This window comes from Macrobrachium nipponense, chromosome 28 (assembly GCF_015104395.2).
Source record: "Macrobrachium nipponense isolate FS-2020 chromosome 28, ASM1510439v2, whole genome shotgun sequence".
In the NCBI taxonomy this organism is placed as follows: Eukaryota; Metazoa; Arthropoda; class Malacostraca; order Decapoda; family Palaemonidae; genus Macrobrachium; species Macrobrachium nipponense.
In genome coordinates, this window is record NC_087217.1 from 62,024,506 (window position 1) to 62,051,725 (window position 27,220).

A 27,220-nucleotide genomic window follows, 5' to 3' on the forward strand; every position below is an offset into this window, starting at 1 on the left:
ACTACCTGACTGGGCTACAAGCAAGTTGTACTGGATAATCAACACTTAAATATATATTGTCAGACTCTCAAATCTGTTTACCATGGGAATGAACCATAGTGGATGTCACCTGATGACATAATGATGTGTTCGATTTTGTTTAAGCAAAACAAGTTATCATATTATTGCACAACAGGGGGTTGTGTGCACTGAATTACTAAATACAGAGTAGTAGTACATCTTGAATTAAATTTATCCTATGACACTGCATAATTATCTACTATACTACTATGATTAAAGTTTGGTTGGATATGTATTAATACAAATAGTTATATGATGCCAGGAATATGTAACATTACTGCAGAATACTGCTATGAAGGACTCTGAAATAAACTTTATCATTCATGATTTTATCATAAACATACACTGCAGTTCCAAATTCATTATCCATTTTCATGGACTGGTGTTTTTAAAGTTTGTCAAATTGTTAAATATGCTTGATTCATATTCCACTAAACTACTACTGTATATATGGGATTTGAAATCTTGAAGTGCAAGTTGTCTTGTTATGGCGATTAACTGCTTTGCTCTTATTTTTCCATTTTTAAATGAATCAAGCAGATTCTTATGACAAACACATGGCAATGAAATTTCCTTAAATACAGCTTCTACTAGGTATGTTTTAACAAAATAAAAAGCTCTAAAGGAGATGTAAGCAAAATTAAAGAAAACGTTTCTTACCATTACCTTATAAATATACTATAAAATCGTTGGCATTCCAAAAACACAAATCAAATACCGATTGAGGATGAAGTGCTGGCTCTTGAATAGACTGAGGCTGTGAAGGGGGCTGTGGTTGAACCTCTGGTAGGGGAGCTTGAAACTGAGGTGGAGGCTGTGGCATAGGTTCTACTGGATGTTGCTTAATAATAGATGGCACTGTTGTAGATGAAACCTGATTTCGAGTTCTGTTTTCAACTGACGACAAGGGTGACACTTTATCTGAAAAGAACACTTACAGTCAAGCTTTATTTAATTCAATTTGTAGAGAATAAAATTAATGCTTTCTCATACAAACATTCGTTATCAAAAACAAAATATGATATTGTTATGATACAATAAAGTTTGTTCATACTTACCTGGCAGATATATATATAGCTGTATTTTCTGAAGTCCGACAGAATTTTAAAAAACTTCCGACACACGCAGTGGTCGGTCAGGTGGTTAGTACCCATTCCGCCGCTGGGAGGCGGGTATCAGGAACCATTCCCATTTTCTATTCATAATTTTTATTTCCACTGTCCCCTGAGGTGGGTGGGTACATGATTATATATATCTTGCCAGGTAGTATGAACAAACTTTATTGTATCATAACAATATCATTTTGTTCATGAAACTTACCTGTCAGATATATATATAGCTGAATCCCACCTTTGGAGGTGGGAAGGGACAGAATAGAAGGATTTTGGGAAACAAATGCATGCAGATGATTTACATCTTGGTTCCACCTGTTAGCATAGCTGACTTCGTGATTACTGTCACCCAAGTCTGCTTCTGCTTTACTAGAGTTGCCAGCGAGGTAGAGACCTATAAAGCTGGTGCACTCCAGATGATCTGTCAACAGGGTCGTGACCACAATGTGACTAGACCATATTGACCATACCATGAGGGCTAAGAAGTAAAATAAATATATATATATATAAAAATATATATCACCACCTGACCAACCTAGCCAAAGTTAAGGTGTGTTAACTAAGGCTTAAGAGTTAAGAAGTCGCTGTTGTCGGCGACTCAACAACTAAATTAAGAGCTCTTCCTAACCATTTTCTACAGGATAGGATGAGTGGTACTTCTTGCCCCCAAGATTGTGTCTGCAGACACGTATGGCCCTAGCGAGCAGCAGATCTCATATGCCATCTTCCACATCTCACAGGGAGTGTGAAGTGAACACAGAGTTGCTTCGCTAAAACATGGTACTCAGGATGTTGCTGAGTGCCATGCTCTGTTGAAAATGCTTCCGAGGCCGCGTCCTCACCTCGTGAGCATTCAGATAAAAAGATTTCAATTCTTTGTGCAAAACACAATGAAGGAGCATTTTTGAAAGAAATCCTTAACACTAAAGCCAGGGTGTTCTTCGATATGGGCAAGTCTGGTCTTTTTCGGAACACTGCAGATTGCCCGAATGACTTCGACTTTCTTGAGTTTTATGTAGATAAAACTTGAGAGACCCGAGGGCACAGGACTCTCTCTGGCTCCTGCCCACTAACTTGTGCCATCCTTGCTTCCAAGCTCCTGGCCCAAGGACAAAACGGGTTTCCATTCTTAGGCCACAACGGAAGGCTTAGAGAGCACACCGCCTTGTGTTCTCTAAAGCCAAAACTTGTGACGATGGCTTAAAATTTCACTAACCCTCTTTGTCGTATCTAGGGTGGTTAGAAGAAGGCCTTCCTGATCACATGCAAGAAGTTAACAGGTAGGAGAGGTTCGAATGCTTTGACATCAAGAACTTCAGACTACGTCTAAGTTCCATATTGAAAGCTTCGATCTGGACATGCACAGTCAGTACGTCTGTACTAAAGTCAGGTGACCGACCAGTTGACCAGTCAGACGAATCAAGGACAGCAAGGCTGTACCCTGAAGACCATAAGGCACATTCTTCGCTGAAGGATGAGTGTCTGGACTGCCTGGGCGATTCAATCTAAGCAAACCTTGGGGGTGTATCAACGCAACCCAACATCGTCAGCGAATCAACTCCTGACTCGAGCTTCTGGTGCCAGGAGAAAGGAGCGAGGAGCAAAAAGGCGATTCAGTCCCGAAGGAAGAATGCCTGACAGTCCAACCTGGTCTCATGTTACACGATCATCGGGGGTGTATTAAACGCAACCGACTTCGTCAACAAGAAACTCAGGGCTACTATATGTCGCCTGATCTCGCACGAGTGTCTGACTCCGAGAAAACAGGTGAGACAAAAAGTAGATGGTGAGCGAGTTTCGAGATTCCACAGAACTCAAAAATCGTGAAGGGCTTTGTTGTTTGACAGACGCAAATCTCTGAGCCCAAAGGCCCTTCAACAACATATTTGCATATTCTTTAATAGTTGTGACTGCCAGCTTATCCCATTCTTCAGACGGAAATGGAAGACGGTAATCTTATTCCTGTCAACATCTCGATAGTCTGAACGTAGTCAGACTCAGAGCGGAGAGGTTATAGGTACCTTTCGAGTTAGAGTAGACCGACTCTCTCGGCAAAGGTCCTTGGAAAGTGAACTAGGAAGTATGTGACCTCTGTGAATCCAGGATCCTGAAGGCCAACATGGGGCGATTAGCGTCACTGTCGCTCCGTGACATCATAATAAATCCTCTTATTACATTTCCTAAGCGATTGAAAAAGGGGAAAAGAGAACTAAAAACATCCATCCCCGTTCAATATCATAGGATGGCGTTTAATGGTACCGATCCCGGATCGAGAATAAGGGAGCAGAGAAGAAGAAGCCTCTTCGTCCTCAACATATTGAAGAGAAGAATGAAAGGGCGTCCCTAAAGTCTACACAACTCTCAACTTACTTCTGAAGAAAGATTCCACTCGGAAGTGAATAGTTGCTGCCGTCGATCGAGACGATTCGTACGGACTTTTGCAATCCTGAAACGAACCTGTAGAGGATCGTTACATTCTACGCCTGTTGTTATAAATAGGCTCTTTCTCGTAAACTCGAACAAGGACCGAGAGAAGATACTTCTTAAGATATGAGAGAGCTGTGGAATATCAGAGTTGATCTGGACCACTGGTTCCCAAAAACTCGTTTCGAGGACTGGAGGGACTACCGAATCGCTTTTACTTCTTTCAGATTAAGATCCAGGACATCTGAAACCCTATCCAGATGTCCGGCACCTTCTTTCTATCACCTCAGGTGATAGACGCACTGAGAGATGTTCAGAATCATTCCTAGATCTTGAATAATATTTCAGTGTTTTTTCCCCGTAGGAAAAAACTGTGTTCTGAATTGCAGTCTATTCGGGGAAACAAACTTCTTCAGGAAGGAAATGGTCCCCAGCAAGCTCATCCATTCCCTCCCTCCCCGAGTATGCTTACTTCCCTAATAAGGCTGCGCTTTGCCTAAGCAGGAGAGCATAAAAAAGTGCAATGTTGTGGTAGACTCGTAGTTCCATACCGTGCGGTAACGAGCACCGAAAGGATTAAGAGATAACTCTGTTGAACATAGTAAGGCAAAACGAATGCAACGTTTATTCATTCACGTAAGAAATCCCCTCAATCTTAGGCTAAAGTCCGTGATTGTAGGACAGAGATACAGTTAGTCAGTCAATCCCCGCAGGAGAGACGTAACCGTCAGCACAGAGATACGGTTAGTCAGTCAATCCCGCAGGAGAGAGAGACGTAACCTACAGCGCATGACAGCGCACGATCTGTTACTGGCTCGGTTGGACTGGAGGACAGACACAGCGTGACAGCAGCAGCCAGCAGCTTACGAACGTCGTCTCTTAACTTTATGTCTGGGTTGCCAGCTACCCTATTCTACGAAGAAATAGGTCCGTTATTTTTGAGCAGAAAGACTCTCAAGCTGGTATATTTAAGCGAAACAGAAAACGCTAAATATATAGATGCGTTTGTGTCGTCAGAACACTACCATACAACGGTAAAAGATAAATCGGAAACTCCTGGAAGGCTGCAGGGAGTAACGATTAAATAAATCCTTAAAAATAGACAATAGACCTCTCGGTTGCCATCGAAGAGGTAACTACAGCAAGCGTATATGACTTGCAACCAACTAGAAGTAAAATAACGCAAGGCAAAATATGAAATTATATCACAATAAAGTTTGTTCATACTTACCTGGCAGACATATATATAGCTGAATTCGGAAATACAGCTACATACATATCTGACAGGCAAGTTTCATGAACAAAACTTAAGAGAATCGAAGCAGTCAGCTCAAGATTCTTAGTTATTGGACATAAGCGTTCATTGACGTAGTCTACAAGTCTATTTCTTGTACGAGTCTGCAAATGACGAATGAGAGCTCTTCCGAATCTTGTCAATAAGAGCTTATTCGCTTACGCAATATCAAGTTAATGAGATGTTTGTCAATGAGAAAACTAACCCATTTACGGGACAAAGAGATATTTTGTCAATGAGGGGATACCCACTTACATGACAAAACGATAGTATATTGTCAATGGGGGAAAGTCACTGAATTGACAAAACGTAATCCAGGAAGTCGAGCATTTCAATTTTTCCGATTCCCGTCTCAAACGAGGAAGGGGCAAGAATCCTGGTTAAGAGACTGGGCTTACGGCGGAGTAGAACGACGATGTTCAATTCGGCAGCGTAGTCCCGACTAGAAACTAAAACAAAATCTATCATCTGAAAAACCCTTTCAGATGGGCTAAAAAGTTTGCAAAATTATCCTCAAGGAGGGAGGAAGAAACTCTCCAACCAGCTTCCTCTCCCGTATCACAACTAATGCCTGCTAAAGCTTAAAATTTATTGGCAGTATGGCAAAGGAAGTCCTGTCTTGCGCTTTCCTGAAGAGCGTCCTTTTGATGAGTGCCTTTGCAAGAATCCTACTGAACGTTGCCGAGAGTCCTGACGTGCAGGACATCGAGCCTTTACATAACCAGTAACTGCCTTATCGCAAAGTCTTGACTGCGGTACTGGCAACTTAAATTTATTGGCAGAATGGCAAAGCTTGCGGTAGAGCAAACGAGATCTTCCCTTGAGCTTTCCTTAACTACATCCACCTATGCGAAAAGCAATATTAATTGACAGAGACCTCTTGAATTCACGAAACCCGATGTCTTGCTGGGTTTCGAAGAAGAAGTTGTCTGTTCACTTTAAGCTTCCTCCGAAGCACTGCCTACTTCACATTCTTTGCAGGTGAGGTAGAAGGTATCACCGAAGGTAGAGGTAAAAATTCTTTAGGCCCAAATCTGAAACAAAGAGCTTGAAGAGTTCAACAGAAACGTTCAGCCAGGCGACACTGGCGACACTGGCGCGCATGAGCGCTCGGCGTCACTGGCACGCGCTCGGCGTCCACTGGCGCGCGCCTGGAGTCCATCCGAGCGTCCCGTCCAAGTCGAGAGGGAACGCCTTCTTTATTGTGACAGTAAAAAAGCTTGGGTGTCCGCTCTCAAAAGCTTCCATGCTACTATGACTTCTTTTACGTATTTCTCGGTGGAAAGACGGACACGAGTTCAGGCGACGTTCGCCTTCTTACTTCTCACTGAAACGCATAACGAGAGAGGACGTGAAGCGTCCTCTTCTATAAAGCTTCTATTTAGAGGGCGCGAGTCCTTCCGAAAGCTCCAACCCCTGCACGGGGAGGACGCTTCGGCGGACGAGAAGCAATCTTTCAGGATTCGTGCACGCGCAACGCACTTTGGCAGTCTGGGGATTTCATCAGAAACTGCCGAAGGCACGCCAGATCGGTGGGGGTTCCTTGTAACCCTCCTTAGGCTTTCGACATGCTCCCTCCCCGGGTCCTGGGAGTCAAGCAGAGGTCCCGGCCTAGAGGCGAACGAGGCCGATCTGACGCACCCTCCACTACACAAGGGGTATCATCTGCACTTCTGCACTTCACTTTTACTCTCTAAAGCAAGCACTTTCGATTCTAAGTTACGAATCTAAAGAGTATCAGAGAAAGGGCAATTCCTCTACAGACACTGCTTAGGGCCCGAAGGCAACACTGCAGGGGTTAGGAGTAACAATTACAGAAGTAGCACTTCACAGCAATGAAGGAGAGCAGACACCTCTCGTAGACATATTCATAGGCCCGTAGGCCATACTACAGGGTTAGGCAAAATAAAGTCTACAGGAAGGTTTAGCAGGTTCACTACCCTGACTTTTGTTACTGATTAATTGCGTACAAATACGAATCATACGTCTTCCTACGGAATTAGACATGTTTACTGATTAATTCCGGTACATACGAATCATACGTCTTCCTTACGGAATAGACAAAGTCTCACACTCCTTACATGACAAATCTCAACAAAGAAGCAAGACCCATACCCCTCGTACATACAAGTGCGGATCTACCGAAGCTTTCGGTAGCCACACCCTATCTTTGCAGACAACCCCGTCTGAAACTAGCCTAACTAGATTCAGATATTTTATGCAAAAATGAATCAAATTCAAATCAATTTAAGATAGCGTATGCCTAGCCACAAATCCCACAAATCCAAGTAAATAAATCAAAAGACAATTAGGATACTTAGCGGCAATGAAGTTTCCAAAATCCTAAGACGGAGGTACTGAAAACAGGTGTTTTCAGCACCGGCGACAGAAAAATTATGAATAGAAAATGGGAATGGTTCCTGATCCCACCCACCTCCCAGCGGCGGGAGGGAATGGGTACTAACCACCTGACCGACCACTACGTGTGTGTCGGAAGTTTTTAAAATTCTGTCGGACTTCAGAAAATACAGCTATATATATATCTGACAGGTAAGTTTCATGAACAAACTAGCATACTGTAGGAAGGGATAACGAACTAAATGATTTGTATTTGCAACAAACAGAATTTTTTTAAACAAAATGACAATTTGTCCAAAATTGCATTTTTCCTAACTATACAAACCTGAGGTCCTTTTACAATAGGAAGGTACTAGCGGCAGCTGGATAGGTCGTAAGCTTTCGAACAAGGGGTTCGGTAGTTAACTGCTTGTCCGACAGGCGCGCGCGCGCGACTGGGAGGTAAACAAATCACTTTTGCTTTTGGCCCAAGCAAAAACTGCAGAGTGAGGGGTGCATGAAGGTGGGACTATGTGTAAAAGGACCTCAAGGTTGGTATAGTTAGGAAAAATGCAATTTTGGACAAATTGTCATTTGTTCCGACACGGCATACAAACCATTCGGTCCTTTACAATAGGAAGACTCACTTCTTGTGGGAGGAATCTGAGTCTTTTGTGAACAGACTGGTGTTCGCCCAACCTTGAATGCCTCCCTGGTCGTAAGAGCGAGGGAGGGATCCAAGCCTCTGTCCGATTGATCGGGGTGTGCACCGCAGGATCAATGGTCAGACCTCTGGACCAAGTACTAAGAGAGAGGCAAGCGTATCTCTTCGTACCAGCAAACAAGAACAAGTTCCCTATTCGCAAGAAGGCAACATAAAGTTATGGTTTGTGTCTTGTTGGCATCCAACTTCCACCCCCCTTGTAGGAGGGAAGCGGTGGGGATATTCGCTCCCATCCCTAGTGAAAGGGATAGGATGGGCTCTGTCGAGTAGCTCACGGCATCTCGTCCTTATCCAGCAAGGTGATGACCGTATCCCTCTCACCCACAGGTAGAGGGGAGAGAAAAAGATAGGAAGAGAAGCCAGTCACTCTCTCATTCACTTATCTATTCTTACAGTCACACCAGGACTCGATGCTGTTCAGCCTGCTAGGGTCTGGGTTAGCTACACAACGTGTTGAGCAGCCACCACGGGTCCCAAGGAAACGATCCAAGGACCTGTGGGCAAAATCCAAAAGGTAGAAGGAGGTGCCAGTGGTCTGGTTGTACCAGACCCCTGCCTTCAGTACCTGCGCCACGGAGAAGTTCTTGTATAACTCGAGGGAGTGTACTTCTAGGTCATCTTGGTGCTGACGAAGAGTCTTCAACACTCAGCCTGGGATGTCGAGTTCTTCAGAAAGCGCGGTCGCGCTTTTCACAGGACAAAGCAGCATCTCCTTCGCATCGAAGGCGGTGAAGTCCATTAGGGAGGGGATTGTGAAGGACTCTAACCGATCGTCCAGGAACCGAAGGGTTCAGAGTCTTCGCTACGAATTCGGTACGAAATCGGAGCGTCACGAATCCCCATCCCCTGGATGCTTGACTTCGCAGGAAAAGTCATGCTTATTACTCAGATGGGAAAAGAAGGGAATGGTCGTATGACCTATCCCTCTTCTCGACTTCGGTGATGTCCTGTACCCATACTGGTCTATCCGTCTGCAGCGAAGTTGTTCTTCTCGGTAGTGGATAGGACACCGACACTCAATGGTGGGTGTCGATGGTATGGGTACTGTGACAAGCCGTTTAGGACGAAGAAAAGACTGTTATGGAACAACCGAACTAAGTCCACAGCGAAGTTCGTAACAGACGTTGGGCGCTCTGACAGCTGCCGACTGACTGCGTTCGTAGGAGGCAAGTTGTCCAAGCACCCGAGCAAGTCACGTGACCTTCGCCTTAAAAGGGTTATGCCAAGAGACTAAACAAATAATTTGTTCGTCACCGATGCCAGAAGGCAAGGTGATGACTCTCTTAAGGCATGTGCCCAACAGGCGAAAGTCAATTGCCTTCTAGAGACCGAGGTCCCTGATGGCAAGATATCTCATAGTAATAGTTGATTCTCGGCCTAAGGAGAAACAACACTATGTGTCGTTGAAGACGAAGGTGTACAGAAAATGCAACCTACGTCTTCACAGCTGAACCGAGAGAAGGATTCTCAAGATTCTGAACCTGTGCTACAAAGACTGAGAACGCTCACCGCTATTCATTGCTGTCCGGTGAGGATCGTAGTTGCAATAAAAGCGGAGCGCCTTTTCAGTAATGAAGACAGGGAAATACTGCCTGAAGAACTGCTTCTCATGGGCTGAACATTTGGAAGTAGAGCTGTCAGGTCGGAGAGTAGGCGATGTCTTCTGACATATCTGTTAATTCGGAGGGGCGAGCAATGAATAATTGCACACCTACGAATACGAGATATTTTGAAGACAAACTCAGATGTCTGCAAAAAATCATTCGCATTATCGCGGTGCGATGCAGCGGCGTGGGGAACATAGTACAGACTTCTGTTACCGTGCGGTAAACAGAAAGATGAAAGAGTCCAAGAGATATCTCTGTTGAAAATTCTCGCAATGTCGAAGGCGATGAAAATCGAGCGTCACAGCAGTAGATGGTCCTTCATTATTGCGAGAATCCCCGTTAATCAGAGACCTAAGTCCATGATTGTTGGGCAGAGATACGGTTCGGTAGTCAATCAAACCAGGGGAGAGAGAGACGTAACTGACCGTGCATCTCCGAGACCTAGCTGATACTGAGCCGCTATCACTATCAGGCAGTTCAATACGCAGTAGCTCTCGGTGACTCGTCATCCTGAGTTGCCAGGTATCCATTATTCCACGAAGGAATGCGTTCGGCTAGAACCATCGAGCATAAAGAATACGCTCGAGCAATTATATTTAACCGAAACGGATTTCGGTAAATACAAAGCTGATTTGGTGTTGTCATGACAATACCAAGTATCTAAAATCGAAACTGATAACTGCTGGGAGGTTGCAGGCAACCCCGAGTTGCAGTTCAATTAGATACAATTCGTCTCGGTCACAAACCGTAGAGTTAACTACGGTATGCCGCCCTACCCCCCGGACAATTCAACTGTTAAAAGAATCATGTCGCGAGGGTAATATACGTAGTATATTTGTAGGTTCTGTACCACGACCTCCATCCTAAATTCTTTTCCTCTCGAGGAATGAGAATAAGGATCGGAGATCGACCGCCTTCGTTCTCTAGTCAAGAGAGTGAAGGAGAAGTCTTTCCCAAAGGAAAGCTTCAATGGTGAACAGAATACCGAAGACGATAGTTCAAGCCAAACTGGAAGTTCCCGTCCGTTCTTCTCTATTCCATGGTTAATCGCCTACTGTGAGATACTCTTCTTTCAGCAGCAGTCTTCTTCCAAATGCTAGAAATTACAGGAATTCGAGCATAAGCGAGGTTTCCCGATTATCGTGTAACAATTATCGGGGATTCTCGCTCGCTTTGGACCGTGGTCTCGCCTAAGTGTTTGGAGATCGTAAAAACTCGAACACTCTGAGTGCGCTAGAAATTCCGTAGAATTCTAAGCACTCTGTGAAACCCCCCGCCGAATTCGTCAAACGATATCGGCTGGTGGTCCTCTCGATTCCCGTAGAAATCGAGAAAGGGGCAGGATCCCTCCTCAACGACCGGGGCTTACGTCAGGTAGGACCCGAAGGTCCCCCCCGGTAGCGCAGCCCCTAACGTGGATCTTACAGAGAAATCTCTGTAGGATCCCTCCCCTTTCCCTCGTAGCCGTAAGGAGAGAGGGAATGGGAGAGGAATTGGATACTGGCTCGCCTTCCCAGCGGAACTAGCAGTTGGAGAAGAAAAGGAGCAGCCATCGCCTTACGGCGATGGCCTCTCAGAGCCTGGGAAAACGTATCGTCAGGAGAAAACGGTTTTCCCCGAGGAGGGTTACGAACTCATACTGTAGGTAAGGGTCTGCCGACACTGTGAACGTCGTCTGGGTGGGGCTGATCGACACTGACAGGAGAGAGCCGATACCGTCCTCCCCGACTCATTCCAGTCCTCGTCGAGGTCGAAACCTCAGGAGGACCGAAGGGGTATTCAAATACGGTGTCCGAAGACACGTAGAAAACGCCTCTGTCGCAGTAGAGGAGGTGAAGTAGCTTGTTCGACCGGCCAGAACTGAGAGAGCCTTCTTGTCCGGAGACGAGAGACTACCTGGTTCAACACAGTCGGCAAGCTCCGATCGCGGCAGACCCACCGTCGATTTGGGTTCCCTCTCGGGCCCCAAAACGACTCGAGCCGAGACGTGGCTCTGCTGGTGGGAGCGGCGATCCTTCCCCGAGGTCGTTGTGCTGACGAATCAGCGCCATAACCTCGGCAAAGTTCCTCTGGATCTCGGAAGTCACAGCATCTTGCAGAGTGGGACCGTTAAGCCCTTCGAACAAGAGCATATTCCGAGAACCTTCCTCCTAAGAAGGGGGAACAGCGACAGCCCTCTCGGTCTTCTCCATCCACTTGCGCATACGTCCTGGCCGGTCCAAGCCAAGAACCGTGCCTGGCACGTAGGGCGTCGTGGTGGGATCATGAGGGGCGCACCCCTCACGATCACTCCTCAATACCTCGCTCCTCCCGGTGTAACCCGAGGAGGTTGAAGGTACGGGAGAGGCAGACCTGACGCTCCCTCCTGCTCGCTGGCAGAACCAGCAGGCTTGGAGGGCTGCAGGGCGATCGTCAACCCGCGGTGGCGATCGAGCTGCAGGCCTGGTCGAACCGTCTCGCTGTGGAGAACGGCTGGACTGAGCACAGCGGCCCCGATCTCGAGTGTCAGAAGAGCTGGTGCTGGTTGCCGTACCCGATCGCTCTCTGTGAGAGCGACGGTCAGGCGACCTGCAGGCTCCACTGTCACAGTGAGACCGGTGCTTGTCCTCACGGCACGTCACGTCGCTGGTTCCAGCCGTGGCTGGCACCGGCGAACGGGAGGGGGACCTCTTCCCAGCCTCAGCCCGGGCGGTCTTGGACCGCCACGTCCCGGGTTTTTTTTTAAAAAAAGAAAAAAAACGGGGGGGGGGGGGGCCAGCTGGTCGCCGCGAGAGCGAGAGCTGGTCTGGTGAGAGTCGCGTGAGCGGCTGTCACCAGTCTTCCGCCCCGTGCCGTGAACCTGACGCTGAGCGAGCTCCGAGCTCTGGTTCCTGGCTGCACGGTCGCTGGTAGGCGACCGTACACTCGGTACCTCCCAAAGCGAACGATCGAGGCCGAGACGGACCCTGATGCAGTGGCAGAACCACTGACACCAGGCGAGGAAGTACCGGTGTTAGCCGGTACCCCTCTGGTCCCCGTAGTCTTCTTCCTTGCGGAAGAAGAGACGGGCCCCCGCTCCCGAAGGAGCAGGAGGACCAGCGGATGGAACCCTCCCCTCCCTCCCACCGAGGTAGACGGGTCCCGAGAAGCTCCGAGGGAGACTTCTTAGGAGGGAGGAGGCAACCTTCTTCTTCCTCGGCTGTGAAGCCTTAGAAGTCGAAGGGGAAGAGGCTGGCAGCCGACGACGATGAGAAGATGAAGACGACGACGACGACACCTTCCTCCTCTTCTTCGTCAGCTTCCTCAGGACAGACGCAAGATCTGCCATCCAGGGCGGAGCCGGGGCTGCCGTAGCCGAAGCCACAGGGCCCGGACGCACCTGTACAGACAGACCATAGTCTGGGGTAGTACCACCACGAACAGGGACGACGTCAGCAGGTATGGGCATCTCAGGAACTTCAGGCACAGCCAGCACAGCATCGGTAGGGACAGCCAGCGCAGCAACGGCAGGGACAGCCAGCGCAGCAACTGCATGGACAGTCAGCCCAGAATCGGCAGGTACGGCAGGCAGCACCGGAAACACAGGAAGTGGAGCAGCAGCCAGCAACATCCTGGAGCGTGGTCACCACTCCATGGGTGACCGCAGTAGGCCCAGACATAGAACCGCAGCCCCTGGACACTAGCACGCCCTGCAAATGGAAGGACGCCCATACCTCACCAAGGTCCACCCTCGTGGCAGTAGCACCTGCGGAAATAACAGTAGTAGCGATTAGTGGGGGGGAAGTCCCCTCGCGCGGGGGGGTGAGCCCTCCTCCGAACGAGTGGAAGACCCCGAATACAATTGTACATCGGGCACCGAGCGCCCTCCCCCGCGCTCGACGGATCGGGCGAGGAGAAGAACGCAGATAACCTCCCCCCCCACAAGGGGAAGAGCCATCTGTGGGGAGCAGATGAAGCGGGGGGGGGGGGGGGGGGGGGGGGGGGGGGGGGGGGGGGTGGGGGGGGGGGGGGGGGGGGTTCTCGTTCCCCACCCCGCACAGACACCCATGTACCCAACAATAATAATAAGAGCCCGAGAGCAATCGTGCCCTCGGCCCGCCCAATGCAAGGGCATAAGGATCATTCCCTGACTAAGCGGAACTTGAACCAAATAAATATTGATGCAATCAATAATAAAAGGAATAAAATGAAAAAGAATCTTGCATTACGATTCACTTCACAATGAATAAGGGCTCGGATCGAGCGCATTTGCGCCCTCGGTACCGAGCGCAAGGGTAAAAGGATCCATTCCCGATTATGAATGGAAACCTTGATCCATAATGAATTGATGCAATCAAAAATATATATGAAAATGAAAAAAGAATACTGCGCTTGCAATTTCACTTCATACAAATAAAGGGGAAGGATCAATTCCCGGGAAATAGCGGAAACATTGATCCAAGTAAACAATGCAATCTCAATAAAATATGAAAATGAAAAAGAACTGCACTTGCGATTTCACTTCATTCAAATAAAAAGGGGAAAGGATCAATTTCCGGGTAAGCTCGGAAACTGATTCCAAAATGAGTATTGCTACAATCAAAATAAATATATGAAAATGAAAATAAAAAGAATACTGTACTTGCGATTCCACTTCCATACAGAATAAGTTTTCGTGCCGAGCGCATTCGCTCGGCAACGAGCATACAGGTCAAAAAAATATAAATGAAAAGAGCACTTACTTACGATTTTCATCTACACATTTCCAACCAAAATATATGCTCGGAGCGAGCGCTCTCCCGCCCTCGGCACCGAGCATACACAATACGAGGATCATTTCTGGGAAAATTAATTCCCGCACTTACGCCCTTCAGTCCCGGCACTTGGGTAATCGGAGGGCGTGGAGAAACCAAGATCCTTTAATTCACAATTGAATTCAATGGAAATAAATATGAAATGATTGTACTTACAATTCAGTTTCACTAGATAAATAGAAAAAGAAAAACACAACCATGCGAAAGCAACGACGATGAAGCGGGCAGAGAGCGATGATACACGTCCACACGCCAGCAGGCCGAAAGCAAAAGTGGTTTGTTTACCTCCCAGTCGCGCACGCGCGCCTGTCGGACAAGCAGTTAACTACCGAACCCCTTGTTTGAAAGCTTACGACCTATCCAGCTGCCGCTAGTACCTTCCTATTGTAAAAGGACCGAAGGTTTGTATGCCGTGTCGGAACAAATTAATTTTAGCAATGCAAAACAATTAATTTCCATTAGCTTTACAATGTGGAAAAATCATAAAAATGTTGCACCTTTTAATGCATTAGAAATATGATCATCAATTCTTGGTACACCAGTGAAGAATTATTTTTCCTAAGTGCCAAGTATTTTTCACAAACTAGCTAAAAACAGCAAACAACACAGTGGGCCCCCTGTAATCACGATCTCCAGATCCGCAGACTTCTCTCTGGAACATATCCCCCACTGTTCGTGGGAAATTTGCCTATACGCAGTATTTTTCTATGAGAAATATGCACAAAGTCCTGGGTTTTTTAAATCAATTTCATCATAAAATAATTTTTTGTGATGAAACTATTAAAAAACCAGGTACAAACATTTTTAGTGGGGTTTTCTTGTTTTAAACAAAATAGGCCATTTTAAACATTTTTATAGGGGTTCCAACTAGTCGCAGGTTTTAACTATTCTGGGGGGGGGGGGGGGGGGTGGGGGTTTAGTATACATCCCCCATAAATATGGGGGTACCATTGTATATACAGTACTTGAATCAATTCCATTACTGCACTGTAGTGACAAAAATACAGTTTGTATGAATTATACCTACCTGAAATAATACATTATCCAATATACACAATATAGTAAGCAGAAACACTTTTTTAACCTATAAAAGGCAATTTTCATCAGTGATTATGACAATGAATACTTTCTGAAGACAGACAGCCCCAAGTTATCAGCAATTTCCAGTTATCGGTGCTAATAATCGGGTATTGGTACCAATGCATACCCAACAGAGGCACCACTAACCAGTTATCGACAACAAATCCAGTTATCTGCAATTTTTGCTTATCGTCAAAACGGAACCCCAGCCGATAACTGGGGACTGCCTGTATATATTTCTATTCTACTCTACTTTATGCTAAGTGCCTTAGTCTTTATTTCGTTGGCCCACGGATGTTGGTATTCATGTTAAGAAAAATTATATTGTACATACTCTATATTGTGATGACAATACACTGAATTTCTTTCAGATGCACTAAAGATAATGGATACGTTTTTACGTTTTATCCTGCCTCACCTCGCCAGTATTTAAAAATTTTATTTTAGCTAGAAGCAGCAGCCATTTTTCCCTCCAAATCATACGACTTTAGGGGGGGGGGGGGGATTTAGGGAAATCAGCATAGACCAGACCAGAGAAGGGAGATAGGAATTTCTGGTCCCCTGCATAGTTTTGCGGTAGGGTATAGATCCGTTAAGCACTAGGGACATAAAACAAGGGAAAGTGGGCAGCTAGATAGGGCCTTCCTAGGCCTAGTCTTCTAGACACCTTGTTACTGGCCATATTGTCTGTTTCCAGAATGACCTGCCAATGGGGAGGAGGAAACCTCTACTCCCAAAATAAATCCTCCGCATGCTGGATCGCTCTCACTCCTTGCTAGTCTCTCATCAAGGACAGATGTGTCCTCGCCTTCCATAGGCCTCCACAAAGGCCCTTGCTGGCGGCCCAAGACTCGGACAAAGCCGGCGCCATCATCTCATATCAAGCTACACCCCATAAGGCATCCAGGTGCGTCAGAGTTACATTCATATATATAGCCAGTTCTTTCCTCCGAGTCAAACAAAATCTCCCTCGTTTTCAAATTCAATTTCTCACTTCTCTAACTAACATCCTTTTGTCCAACCTAGCAAGCACATGCTTCCCTTGTGACTTGTCCAAGATCAATGAAAATCTTCATTAAGCTATTCCACTTAAGCATTAGACCTCTCCCCATATTTTCAACATTGTGTGTGATTTAAAGATAAATTCCCTCAATAGTGCATTAGTCATAAATGTTGTGCAAGAAGCCTTTGTTTTATGTTGTGTGTAACCTGGAATTCATTTCCAGATTTCCGACTGCTAACTTCCGTGCATTTCTGCATCCTTGCAAAGCGCTCAACTTACCATAGAAGAGATTGTCATCAAACATGGCAACCAGCCTTGCATAGATTGTGAATTCAGCCATTCTCTCATGTTATTGTGAATAATGGAATAATTTAAAACAGTATTCTGTGCCCTCTCCACGTGGCCTATCTGCCATTCCGTTTGTCTCAGGCTGTTCAATTTTGTGTAAATAAACTTAATTTAGATCTAAATGCCTGGTTTCCTAGCAACCTTAGTTCATTAAGCTTTCCAACTCAAGGTAAGTCAAATGCGCTTCATTATCACTCCGTATCCTTACGTGTGTGGGTTGTGGTGGACTTTTACAGCAAGGCTTAAGATTTTATTAATTTACCCACATCCAAAACGACCCCCAAACGTAAAAATGTGCAAACTGCCAATAACTGGTAATTTTTTTACTAACCAAAAATAACCACAAATTATAAATTCACCGATGGCCATCAATGTTAGATAGTTAGACAGATGGGCAGATGGACTAAACAGACATAGTTAGATAGATAGGCAGATGGATTAGAGATACAAAACAGGTAGGACCTTATTAACAATATGTACCTTGCTGCTTTCATTTTTCATATACCTATCTTTTTACTATATATATATGCTAACCTGACTTGACTATTAGTTGCTTAACCTAATATATCACTTACCTAGAAAATGATAAATATTAAAATGACAATCAATAGAACTTCGTTAAGGGGCAACTAGGTAGTTACTTAGAGATAAAAAAAAAAAAATTGAAAGCATTCAAGAATCCATTACTACACGTGGCAAATACTGTCGATCATTTTGTGGGCTGTTGGGGCTCCTAGGGGCTTAACCTAATATATCACTTACCTAGAAAATGATAAATATTAAAATGACAATCAATAGAACTTCGTTAAGGGGCAACTAGGTAGTTACTTAGAGATAAAAAAAAAAAAATTGAAAGCATTCAAGAATCCATTACTACACGTGGCAAATACTGTCGATCATTTTGTGGGCTGTTGGGGCTCCTAGGGGCTTCTAGGGGCACTGAGGGTGTAAGGTGAAGTCAGCCAACTTCATAGCAAAAGCCCTCCCTATTCACTCAATCATACTGCTCATTTTAAGAGGTAAAAATAAGTGATCATTATATGGTATCAGATTTTCTGGCACCTTTGGTTGTTATGGTGATGATTTTAGGATTACAGGCAGTTACTTAGTAAATGAAACTTCAGTTGTCCTCAGAAAAACAAAGGGAAGGCATATTGCTCTGTGATTTACTCCATACCCAGTCCCATTGAGATCTTTAAACTTTACAGGCCATCATCTCAAAATTGTTTTTTTTTTTGCACAATCAAATATTCACAGAATCCAAGATGTACTCTATTTTATTGAAATTTTGCCATTCTGCTGATACTTCTTAGGCAACTGAATGGTCACACTCAGATATTTCCAAATATAAGTGATCTGTAACTGATTATTTTATGACATCATTCAGGCTTGTATAATAACATGGCCACAATATGTACATATATAGCATTTAGATACTTAAGGAAAACTTTTTTTATGATGAAGCAAACAAGACACTTGAGCTATTCAGAGAAAAAAAATCATTATATCAACCAAATATTGAGGCTGCTACAACAAAAATAGTAAATATAACTTTATGATGTCATGATTACTACATGACATCATAACTCAGGACATGTAAACTCTTGCAATAAACAACAATAAATTGTTATGTATAAAAAAAGTTTCAACCCTTAATCCACAATAATTTTAAATTATTTTTTACCCCACAGTAGCTAGTCATCCTTTATGCAAAATGCTACAATCTTGTAGTAACCAAAACTATATTAAATTTGATAACATTTATGGGCAAAAAATTTGGTATCTCTTTGGGTGCTAATAACGGCCCTAAATATTGCCAATGCATATTTGCAATTTTATGAATAAAAATTCTAACAAAATAATCCTACAGGAGACAGACTAAGATATAAAATTACTTGTAGATTCTTGCACTACTATTATTAAATAACAAAGATATATTACTTGATATTAACCCTTTAACGCCGACTGGACGTATTAAACGTCGATATAAATTGTCTGTTGGGTGCCGATTGGATGTATGGTACGTCGATATAACAAAGTTTTTTTTTTAAATTTGCGGAAAAATAGTTATAGGCCTACTAGGCGAAAACTTGAATCACGCGCCTTGGGGGATGCTGGGAGTTCACGGATCAAGGCGTTGTTTTGTTTACAATCGTTACCCAGGCGCGCAAGCGCAAATTTCTTTCTTCTCGCTCTAAAAAGTATCAGCGACACATCTCAGAAATTACTTTGTCAATTTGACATAATTTTTGCACCATATTATATTAGCCGTTACATGGAGTATTATATATGTAAATGTGCGCAATTTCATATAGAATACAACAAAAAAACAACTCATGGTTGTAGCTTTTATCAGTTTTGAAATATTTTCAAATAAATAACGATAAGTGCCAAAATTTCAACCTTCCGTCAAATTTGACTCTACCGAAATGGTCAAAAACGCAATTGTAAGCTAAAACTCTTATATTCTAGTAATATTCAATCATTTACCTTCATTTTGCAACAAATTGGAAGTCTCTAGCACATTATTTCGATTTATAGTGAATTTATGAAAAAAACTTTTTCCTTACGTCCGCGCGGTAACACTTCCAAAAAAATCAGAAATTTTTTTGTCCGATTGTCGTAATGTTTGCACCATTTTAAATTAGCTGTTACATAAAGTTTTATATATGGAAATGTGCTCAATTTCATGTAGAATACAACTAAAAACAACCCATGGTTGTAGCTTTTATCAGTTTTGAAATATTTTCATATAAATAACGATAAGTGCCAAAATATCAACCTTCGGTCAATTTTGACTCTACTGAAATGGTAAAAAAACGCAATTGTAAGCTAAAACTCTTACATTCTAGTAATATTCAATCATTTACCTTTATTTTGCAACAAATTGGAAGTCTCTAGCACAATATGACAATTTGTCGAAAATTGCATTTTTCCTAACTATACAAACCTGAGGTCCTTTAACAATAGGAAGTAGCTTGCGGCAGCTGGAACGGTCGTAAGCTTCGAACAAGGGGAGAACGGTAGTTAACTGCTTGTCCGACAGTCGCGCGGGAGGTAAACAAATCACTTTTGCTTTTGGCCCATGCAAAATACGCAGAGTGAGGGGTGGCATGAGGATGGACTATATGTAAAGGACCTCAGGTTTGTATAGTTAGGAAAAATGAAATTGTTAAGATACAATAAAGTTTTACACATACTTACCTGGCAGATATATACTTAGCTTATGTCTCTGACGTCCAACAGAATTCAAAACTCGCGGCACACGCTACAGGTTAGGTCAGGTGATCACCCCCTACCGCCGCTGGGTGGCGGTAATAGGAATCATCCCGTTTTCTGACAGAATTTTTCTTTCCCCCTATCTCCTGAGGGGAGGATGGGTGGGCCATTAAACGTATATATCATGCCAGGTAAGTATGTGTAAAACTTTATTGTATCTTAACAATTTCATTTTTACACATGCAACTTACCCGGCAGATATATACTTAGCTGACTGGCACCCTGGAGGAGGGTAAGAGATAGTTACTCAATATGAATAGCAATTCAAAAAACCCGGGGAAAACAAAAAACAACTTTTTTTGTAGGTACTATACAAATAAAACTTAAATACCTTGATTTCCTACCTTATTGGGCATAAGACTTCGTGAGTACTGTCTATGAGTCTGCTTGCCTCAAGAGTTCCAGTGAGGATGAGACCTGTCACTGAGAACTCTTCTGGATCATGTCAATGGGGCTAGCCCGCTTACTCGACAGAGCCTTATTTCGGATCGTACCAATGGGGCAGGCCTATCCCACTTACATGGTAGAGCCTTCACCTTTGTCGTATCAACGGGGACTAACCCTCTTACAAGACAGAGCCTGGGTCCAAACCATTACAAGGAGCATGAAAACAACCAATATCGACCACCTGACCACACTACTTTGTTATACACTACGATTTGAAAGTGGTACTTTTCCCTGACCACTTTCATTCGACATAAAAAAGAACACCAGAAGATTAAAATTCCTAATCTATCTAAACTCAAGCTAGATTGGTTTCAGCCCCCTGTCCCAGCACCGAATCCGCAGACACGTAAGGTCCGAGAGAGAAGCACTTATCATAAGTTACACCGTACATCTCTCAAATAGTTAGACGCAAACACAGAATTGCATCTCCAATATGTGGATCCAATTAAGTCCTGTAATGACTATTTCGTTGTGGAAAGCTAATGAGGTTGCTACGGCTCTGACCTCATGTGCTTTAACTCTCATCTGTCCGAGATGTTCCTCTTCACAGGAAATATGTGCTTCTGTAATAATAATCTCTGATAAAAGAATGCTGTGCATTCTTTGACATCGTTCTTCTCGGATCTCTTACCGAGCACCAAAGGCTCTCTGAGTTTCCTCCCATTTGCTTTTTCCTCTCTAGATAGAACTTGAGGATCCTTACCGGACACAAAGGTTCTCCCTTTCTCTCTCCCTATCAGGGAAGTCAATCCTTTAACTTCAAACGTCCTTGGCCAAGGCTACGAAGGATTCTCATTTTTTGCTAAAAATAGGGGTTAAATGAACATACTGCAGATCTTCTGAAGCCCACTGTGCCTTCTAAAGCCTGGAGTTCACTTATCCTTTTAGCTGATGCTTAATGCAAAGAGGAAAATAGATTTCCTAGTCAAGTCCCTAAACGATGAGTTATTTGGGAGGTTCAATTTATCTGACATGAGAAACCTTAGCACCACATCCAGGTTCCAGCTGGGTGGTCTGGCTGTCTTGGACTTCGAAGTTTCGAATGATTTAATCAAATCGGTGTGTAAATCTTTGTCATCCGTGTATGTTTAGTCCTGTATGTCTAACACCAATGAAAGCATACTTTTATAACCTTTTATAGTCGAGACTGCAAGGTTACATTTTGTCTCAAATATAACAGGAAATCTGCTATTTCCGTCACAGAGGGTACTGGAAGAGGACATTCCTGATCCTGGCCCACCTTCGGAACACTTTTCCCACTTTGACTGGTACACGCGTTATAAAAGTGTAGTTGACAAAAAGGTTTTTTTTCTCCTGGCTCTTTGCAATTGCCTTTGCAGTCCGCGCGTGAAAACCCCTTCGCTCTGATGAGTCCTTCGACAGTCTGAAGACAGTCAGACCGAGCGCGGGGAGGGTTTTTGTGGTATCTGTCGAAGTGGGGCTGTCTGAGAAGATCATTCCGTAAAGGAAGGTACCTTGGAAAATCTATCATCCATTCCAGTACCTCTGTGAACCACTCTTGAGCTGGCCAAAATGGGGCGATTAGGGTCAATTTCGCTCCTTTCGTCAAAACAAACTTCCTTATGACGTCTCCTATGATCTTGAAAGGAGGAAAGGCGTAGCCGTCTATTCCTTCCCAATTTAGGAGGAGGCTGTCGATTGCTACTGCCCTTGGATCCGAAATCAGAGAGCAGTAGTTCTCCAGCCTGGCATTCCAATGAGTTGCAAACAGGTCTATGTTTGACCTTCCCCATAGGCTCCAAATCTGATTGCAGACCTCTGAGTGCAGAGTCCACTCCGTGGAAATGACTTGGTCTTTCCTGCTCAACAAGTCTGCTCTGACGTTTTTCTCGCCTTGGATAAACCTCGTTAAGTGTGTGATGTTCCGCTCCTTTGACCATAGAAGAAGCTCTTTCTCCTTCTTGTACAAAGAGAGGGAGTGAGTCCCCCCCCTGTTTTCTTATGTAGGCTAGAGCTGTCATGTTGTCTGAATTTACCTGCAACACTGAGTTCGCAACTTGGGATTCCCACTGTCTGAGAGCTAGATGCACTGCCACTAACTCTTTCTCGTTGATGTGCCAGGACACCTGTTCCCCACTCCAGGTGCCTGACACTCTCGGGCCCAACGTCGCCCCCCATCCCGACTCCGAAGCGTCTGTAAACAACACTAGGGGAGGGGTTCGGTAACTGCAGCGATAGTCCCTCGTTCAGTCCTGCCTGTTCTAAACCACCAGCTGAGGCTTTCCTTTATACCTCTGGACAGAGGAAAGATTCCCCACAGATCCTGATTCTTCTGGTCCCAATTTCTCCTTCAAGAAGAATTGAAGAAGGTCTTATGTGAAGCCTCCCTAGAGAAACGAACTGTTCCAACAAGGAGAGGGTCCCCAGAAGACTCATCCATTCCCTCGCGGAACATTGTTCTTTCTCTAGGAAGATCTTCACTTTTAGAATGCACCGTTCCTGTCTTTCTATGGACAAAAGGAAACACTTGAAAACCCCGAGAATCCATCAGAAATCCCCAGATAGACAATGCTTTGCTGGGGATCCATCTGGGATTTCCCTGAGGTTCACTAACAGTCCCAGGGACTGAGTCAGGTCCAACGTCGACCTTAGGTCCTCCAGACACTGATCCCTGGATTGCGAGCGAATCAGCCAATCATCGAGATACAGAGATATCCTTATTCCTTTTAAATGTAGCCAATGTGCTAAGTTTTTCATCATCCTGTGAAAACTTGGGGAGCTGTGGAAAGACCGAAACAAAGGGCGCGAAACTGAAATACTTTGGCCCTGTATCATAAATCTTAGATACCTTCTGGACGAGGGATGGATGGGTACATGAAAGTAGGCATCTTGCAGATCCAATGACACCATCCAATCCCCTTGTCTTAGCGCTGAAAGAACTGAAGACGTCGTCTCCATCGTGAATGTTGTTTTGATCACAAAGTGATTCAGACGCTTACGTCCAGGCACTGGTCTCCCACTCCCCCCGAGGCTTTTGGTACCAGAAAGAGGCGATTTTAAAAGCCTGGAGATTGAATGTCTAATACCTTTTCTATAGCCTTCTTTTCTAACATCTGTTGCACCAGATGTAATAGTGCTTGGTTCTTTAAAGGATCTCTGTATCTTGTCACTAACTCCCACCCTTGAGTGGTGGTTAAGGGAGGTTTTCCCCTGAAGGGATCAGGTATCCTCTCCTCAGGGTCGAGAAGGGACCAGTTGTCCGCCCCTCTCTGAGCCCAGACTTTCGCGAACCTCAAAAGTCTTGGCTCCTACTGGAATCTGGAGGACTCCTGTCTCATGGTCTCGAAGAAGATCGTCCTCTCTTAAAAAACGGCCTTCTACTCTTAGGGTGCGGGTCTCGAGGTTGTTTTCTTCCTCGAAAGGGCTGTTGGAAGGACACTTTATTCGTTGCTCCCTCTATCTTAGCCATCGGCACAGCAGGTTTAAGCCTCTTGGCGGACTGAGCAAGAAGATCTTGCGTAGCTTTCTCCGACAGTGACCTAGAAATGTTCCCTCACTGTCTCCTGAGGAAAAGGTATTCCGAGAGTGGGGAAAAAAGCAAAGAGGCTCTCTGCAAGGGAAGGGAAGAAAACAGACTTGGAGAGAAACGAGCTGTAAACTGATCTCTTTTTGAGCACTCCTGCTCCAAAGAGAGAGGCACTTACTTCTGTGGATCCATCCATGACTGCCTTGTCCAGGCACGAAAGGACACTGATAACCACCTCCATTGTCACAAACTTCCGATCCTGCGCTCTTTTTTTGCTAGAGCTCCTAAGGCCCAATCCATGAAGTTGAAGACTTCTAATGTGCGAAATAGACCCTTGAGTAAATGGTCCATCTCGCACATTCCCCAAGACGCTTTAGCTGATAGTAGAGAGCGTCTTCTAGATGAGTCCACCAGAGCAGAGAAATAACCGCGTTTGCGGAAACCGAAGGCCTAACCCCATGGGTTCTTTCGTGTCGTACCAGACACCCCGGTCTTACCTGTCAATCGACGGAGGACACAAAAACACCGTCTTACCTGCCTCCTTCTTAACCAGAGCCGTTTTCCAGATTCTTGATGGCCTTTCTCATAGAGAGAGTTTGGCCGCATCTTGACAAAAGAGGGGGATTTTGCCAACTTAGTACTCGATAGCAGAGATCCTGGCGAAGGAGGATCAGCCGAACACAGCGAGTCCCCAAACTCCTGAAGTAGTAATGCAGAAAGTCTCTTATAATCAGAGATTCCTACTTCTTTCGTTTCTTCCTCCTCCGAGACTTCCTCCAAGGTTACATTCGGAGAAGTCCTGGCAGGTATGCGACTCTTATCCTTCAAGAGTTCGTCAGATGAAGCTGCCAGTTCAATACCCGAGATATGTTTCCTCGGTAAAGAAAAAACCTCCGCTTTTTTCCGCTCCCCAGGTTCTTGATACCTGATAGGGGAGGATCTAGAGCCTACCTTCTCAGGCTCTTGGCGCCTATCCGGAGAAACACTCGTTTCTACTCTCGAGCACCTACTATGAGTAGGGCGCGAATCCAAAGTCAGGATCCTTTCAGGCTCTTGGCGCCTGTGAGGAGAGGCGCTTGCGCCTACTCTTCTGTGACTCCCAGGAGTAGGGCGCGCGTCTGACAAGAGGCTCCTTTCAGGCTCCTGAATCTTACGAGGAGAGGCGTAAGAGCCTACTCCTGATCTTCCAGGAGTAGGGCGCAAATCCCTGGCAAGGCTCGTTTTAGGCTCTTGCTGCCTTTGAGGAGAGGAGCTTGCGCCTACTCTTGATCGTCTTACAGGGCGCGAATCCAAGATTAGGCTCCTTTCAGGCTCTTGACGCCTGCTAGGAGATCGGTAAGCGTCCACTCTAGATACTCTTCCAGGAGTAGGGCGAGAACCCCTGTTTAGGTTCTTCGTAGAATCTTGGAACCTGCTAGGAGAGGCGCTTGACTCCCTTGAGGAAAGCCTATCATAAGCTCTCGAGTAACTTAACGAGATTCTATCATCCAGGAGTCCTATCGAACGTTGGCACCTTCTAGAAAAGTCATCCTTCGAAGGAGAGCCTTTCTCGCTTCTATCCCTCTGAGCAGAGCGTTCCCTCTCTCGTTCCTTCCTTCCACTTGAAGAGGAGATCCTACTCCTAGGAGATCGTTCGACAGATACGAACCGATCACTACCTTCTTGCAAGAGGACTTTCTCCTTACTCCTACCAGGAGAGGATCTAGAGCCTACTTCTTGGCGCTTTGCGCTATGACTCTTAGCATCAGAGCTTCTGCGCGGGAATACAATCTTCCCTGTCTAGACGAAGTATCAAAGGAGTCGTCTACTCTCGGGGGAGAATAGGTTCTTACTAGTGAAGATCGCCTATTATACTCCTCCTTCCTACTAGGAGAAGGTCTCCCAACAGAACTCTTAACTGGAAGGAGAGCGTCCTTCCTGCGAGAAGGCTCCTTGCGCCTACTAGTAGAAAGAGAGCCTACTAAAGAAGAGAGATTCGCTTGAAGGTCCAACAGGAATTTCTTAGTAGAGGACTGAATCCCTTCTGGTGAAGATTCCGGAGACTTCATAGCCTTCTTAGGCGCAGGAGAATACTCCGGAAAAGGCTCCGGGCTGGAGTCAAGAGCGCCTTCTCCTGAAGGTTTCCAGGCTCTCTTGAGAGGGTGCGATTTGGAAGATGAGCTCTATCCTCGTTTAGGAAAGGACGAATCAGAGTCGGAAAAACACTTCCTTAAGAGGCTTTTCCTATAGCTCTCTACAGCAGCCTGGGACGAGCCTACAGGATCTGCTGAAGGGACGCCTGACCGTTGGGGATACTCTACATCCCCCTTGCGGCTTTCGACATTCCTCCTCCCTTGGGCATGGGAGTCTGAAAGAGGTCTAGGCCTAGGAGCGATGCGGAGTCGGTCAGACGCCCCCTCCACTGCACTGGGGACACTGCACTTTTCACTAGACACCTCACCCTTACCTTGGTCTATATCTCGCAATTGCTGTTGCAAATCGCGGATTGAAGCTTCCACAGCGGCTCTCTCGGCAGAAACACATCTGCGGGTTCGCTGCGGGGGGAAGGAGCTGAAAACAAAAAGGAAGATGGCGAAGCTACTGCAGGGTTAGAAATACTATCCTGTTCCCGCAGAACAGGATCTACTTGAACTTCTAGCTGAAGCTTTTCTAATCCTATCCTTTTCTAACTTTTTTACATACGAGTTAGTTCTTCCATTACACTTCAGTTAAGCTCTCCACATACATCACATGTATCCTTAACCGAACAATCCCTTCCCCTACATTTTACACAAACAGTGTGAGGGTCCAAAGTAGCCTTAGGCAACCTCACCTTGCATCCCTCATTTACACATACTCTAAACAGAGTTCCAGGTGTTAAATCGGACATATTAACCAACTACGTAAATCCAAAAAACAGCGTATGCCAACAACCAAAGATCAAATACTTCCCAAATAATCCTCGGCGAAGCAAGCAAGAAATTCTAAGCAGGAGCTACCAACAAAGTTGTTGTCAGCACCGGCGACAGAAAAATTGTCAGAAAACGGGAATGATTCCTATTACCGCCACCCAGCGGCGCGGTAGGGGGTGATCACCTGACCTACCTGTAGCGTGTGCCGCGAGTTTTTGAATTCTGTCGGACGTCAGAGACATAAGCTAAGTATATATCTGCCGGGTAAGTTGCATGTGTAAAAATGCAATTTTCGACAAATTGTCATTTGTTCCGATACGTAATACAAACCATCGTCCTTTAACAATAGGAAGAC

The 27,220-nt window shown here is 45.1% G+C and overlaps 1 protein-coding gene across 1 annotated transcript in view; it reads right to left on the reverse strand.

Annotated features, from left to right (window-relative positions):
• LOC135201807 (drebrin-like protein) overlaps window positions 1-27,220 on the reverse strand; it is a 163,386-nt gene that overhangs the window by 52,863 nt on the left and 83,303 nt on the right. Inside the window, 1 exon segment of the mRNA XM_064231075.1 lies at window positions 779-981. Coding sequence (XP_064087145.1) covers window positions 779-981 — 203 coding nt within the window.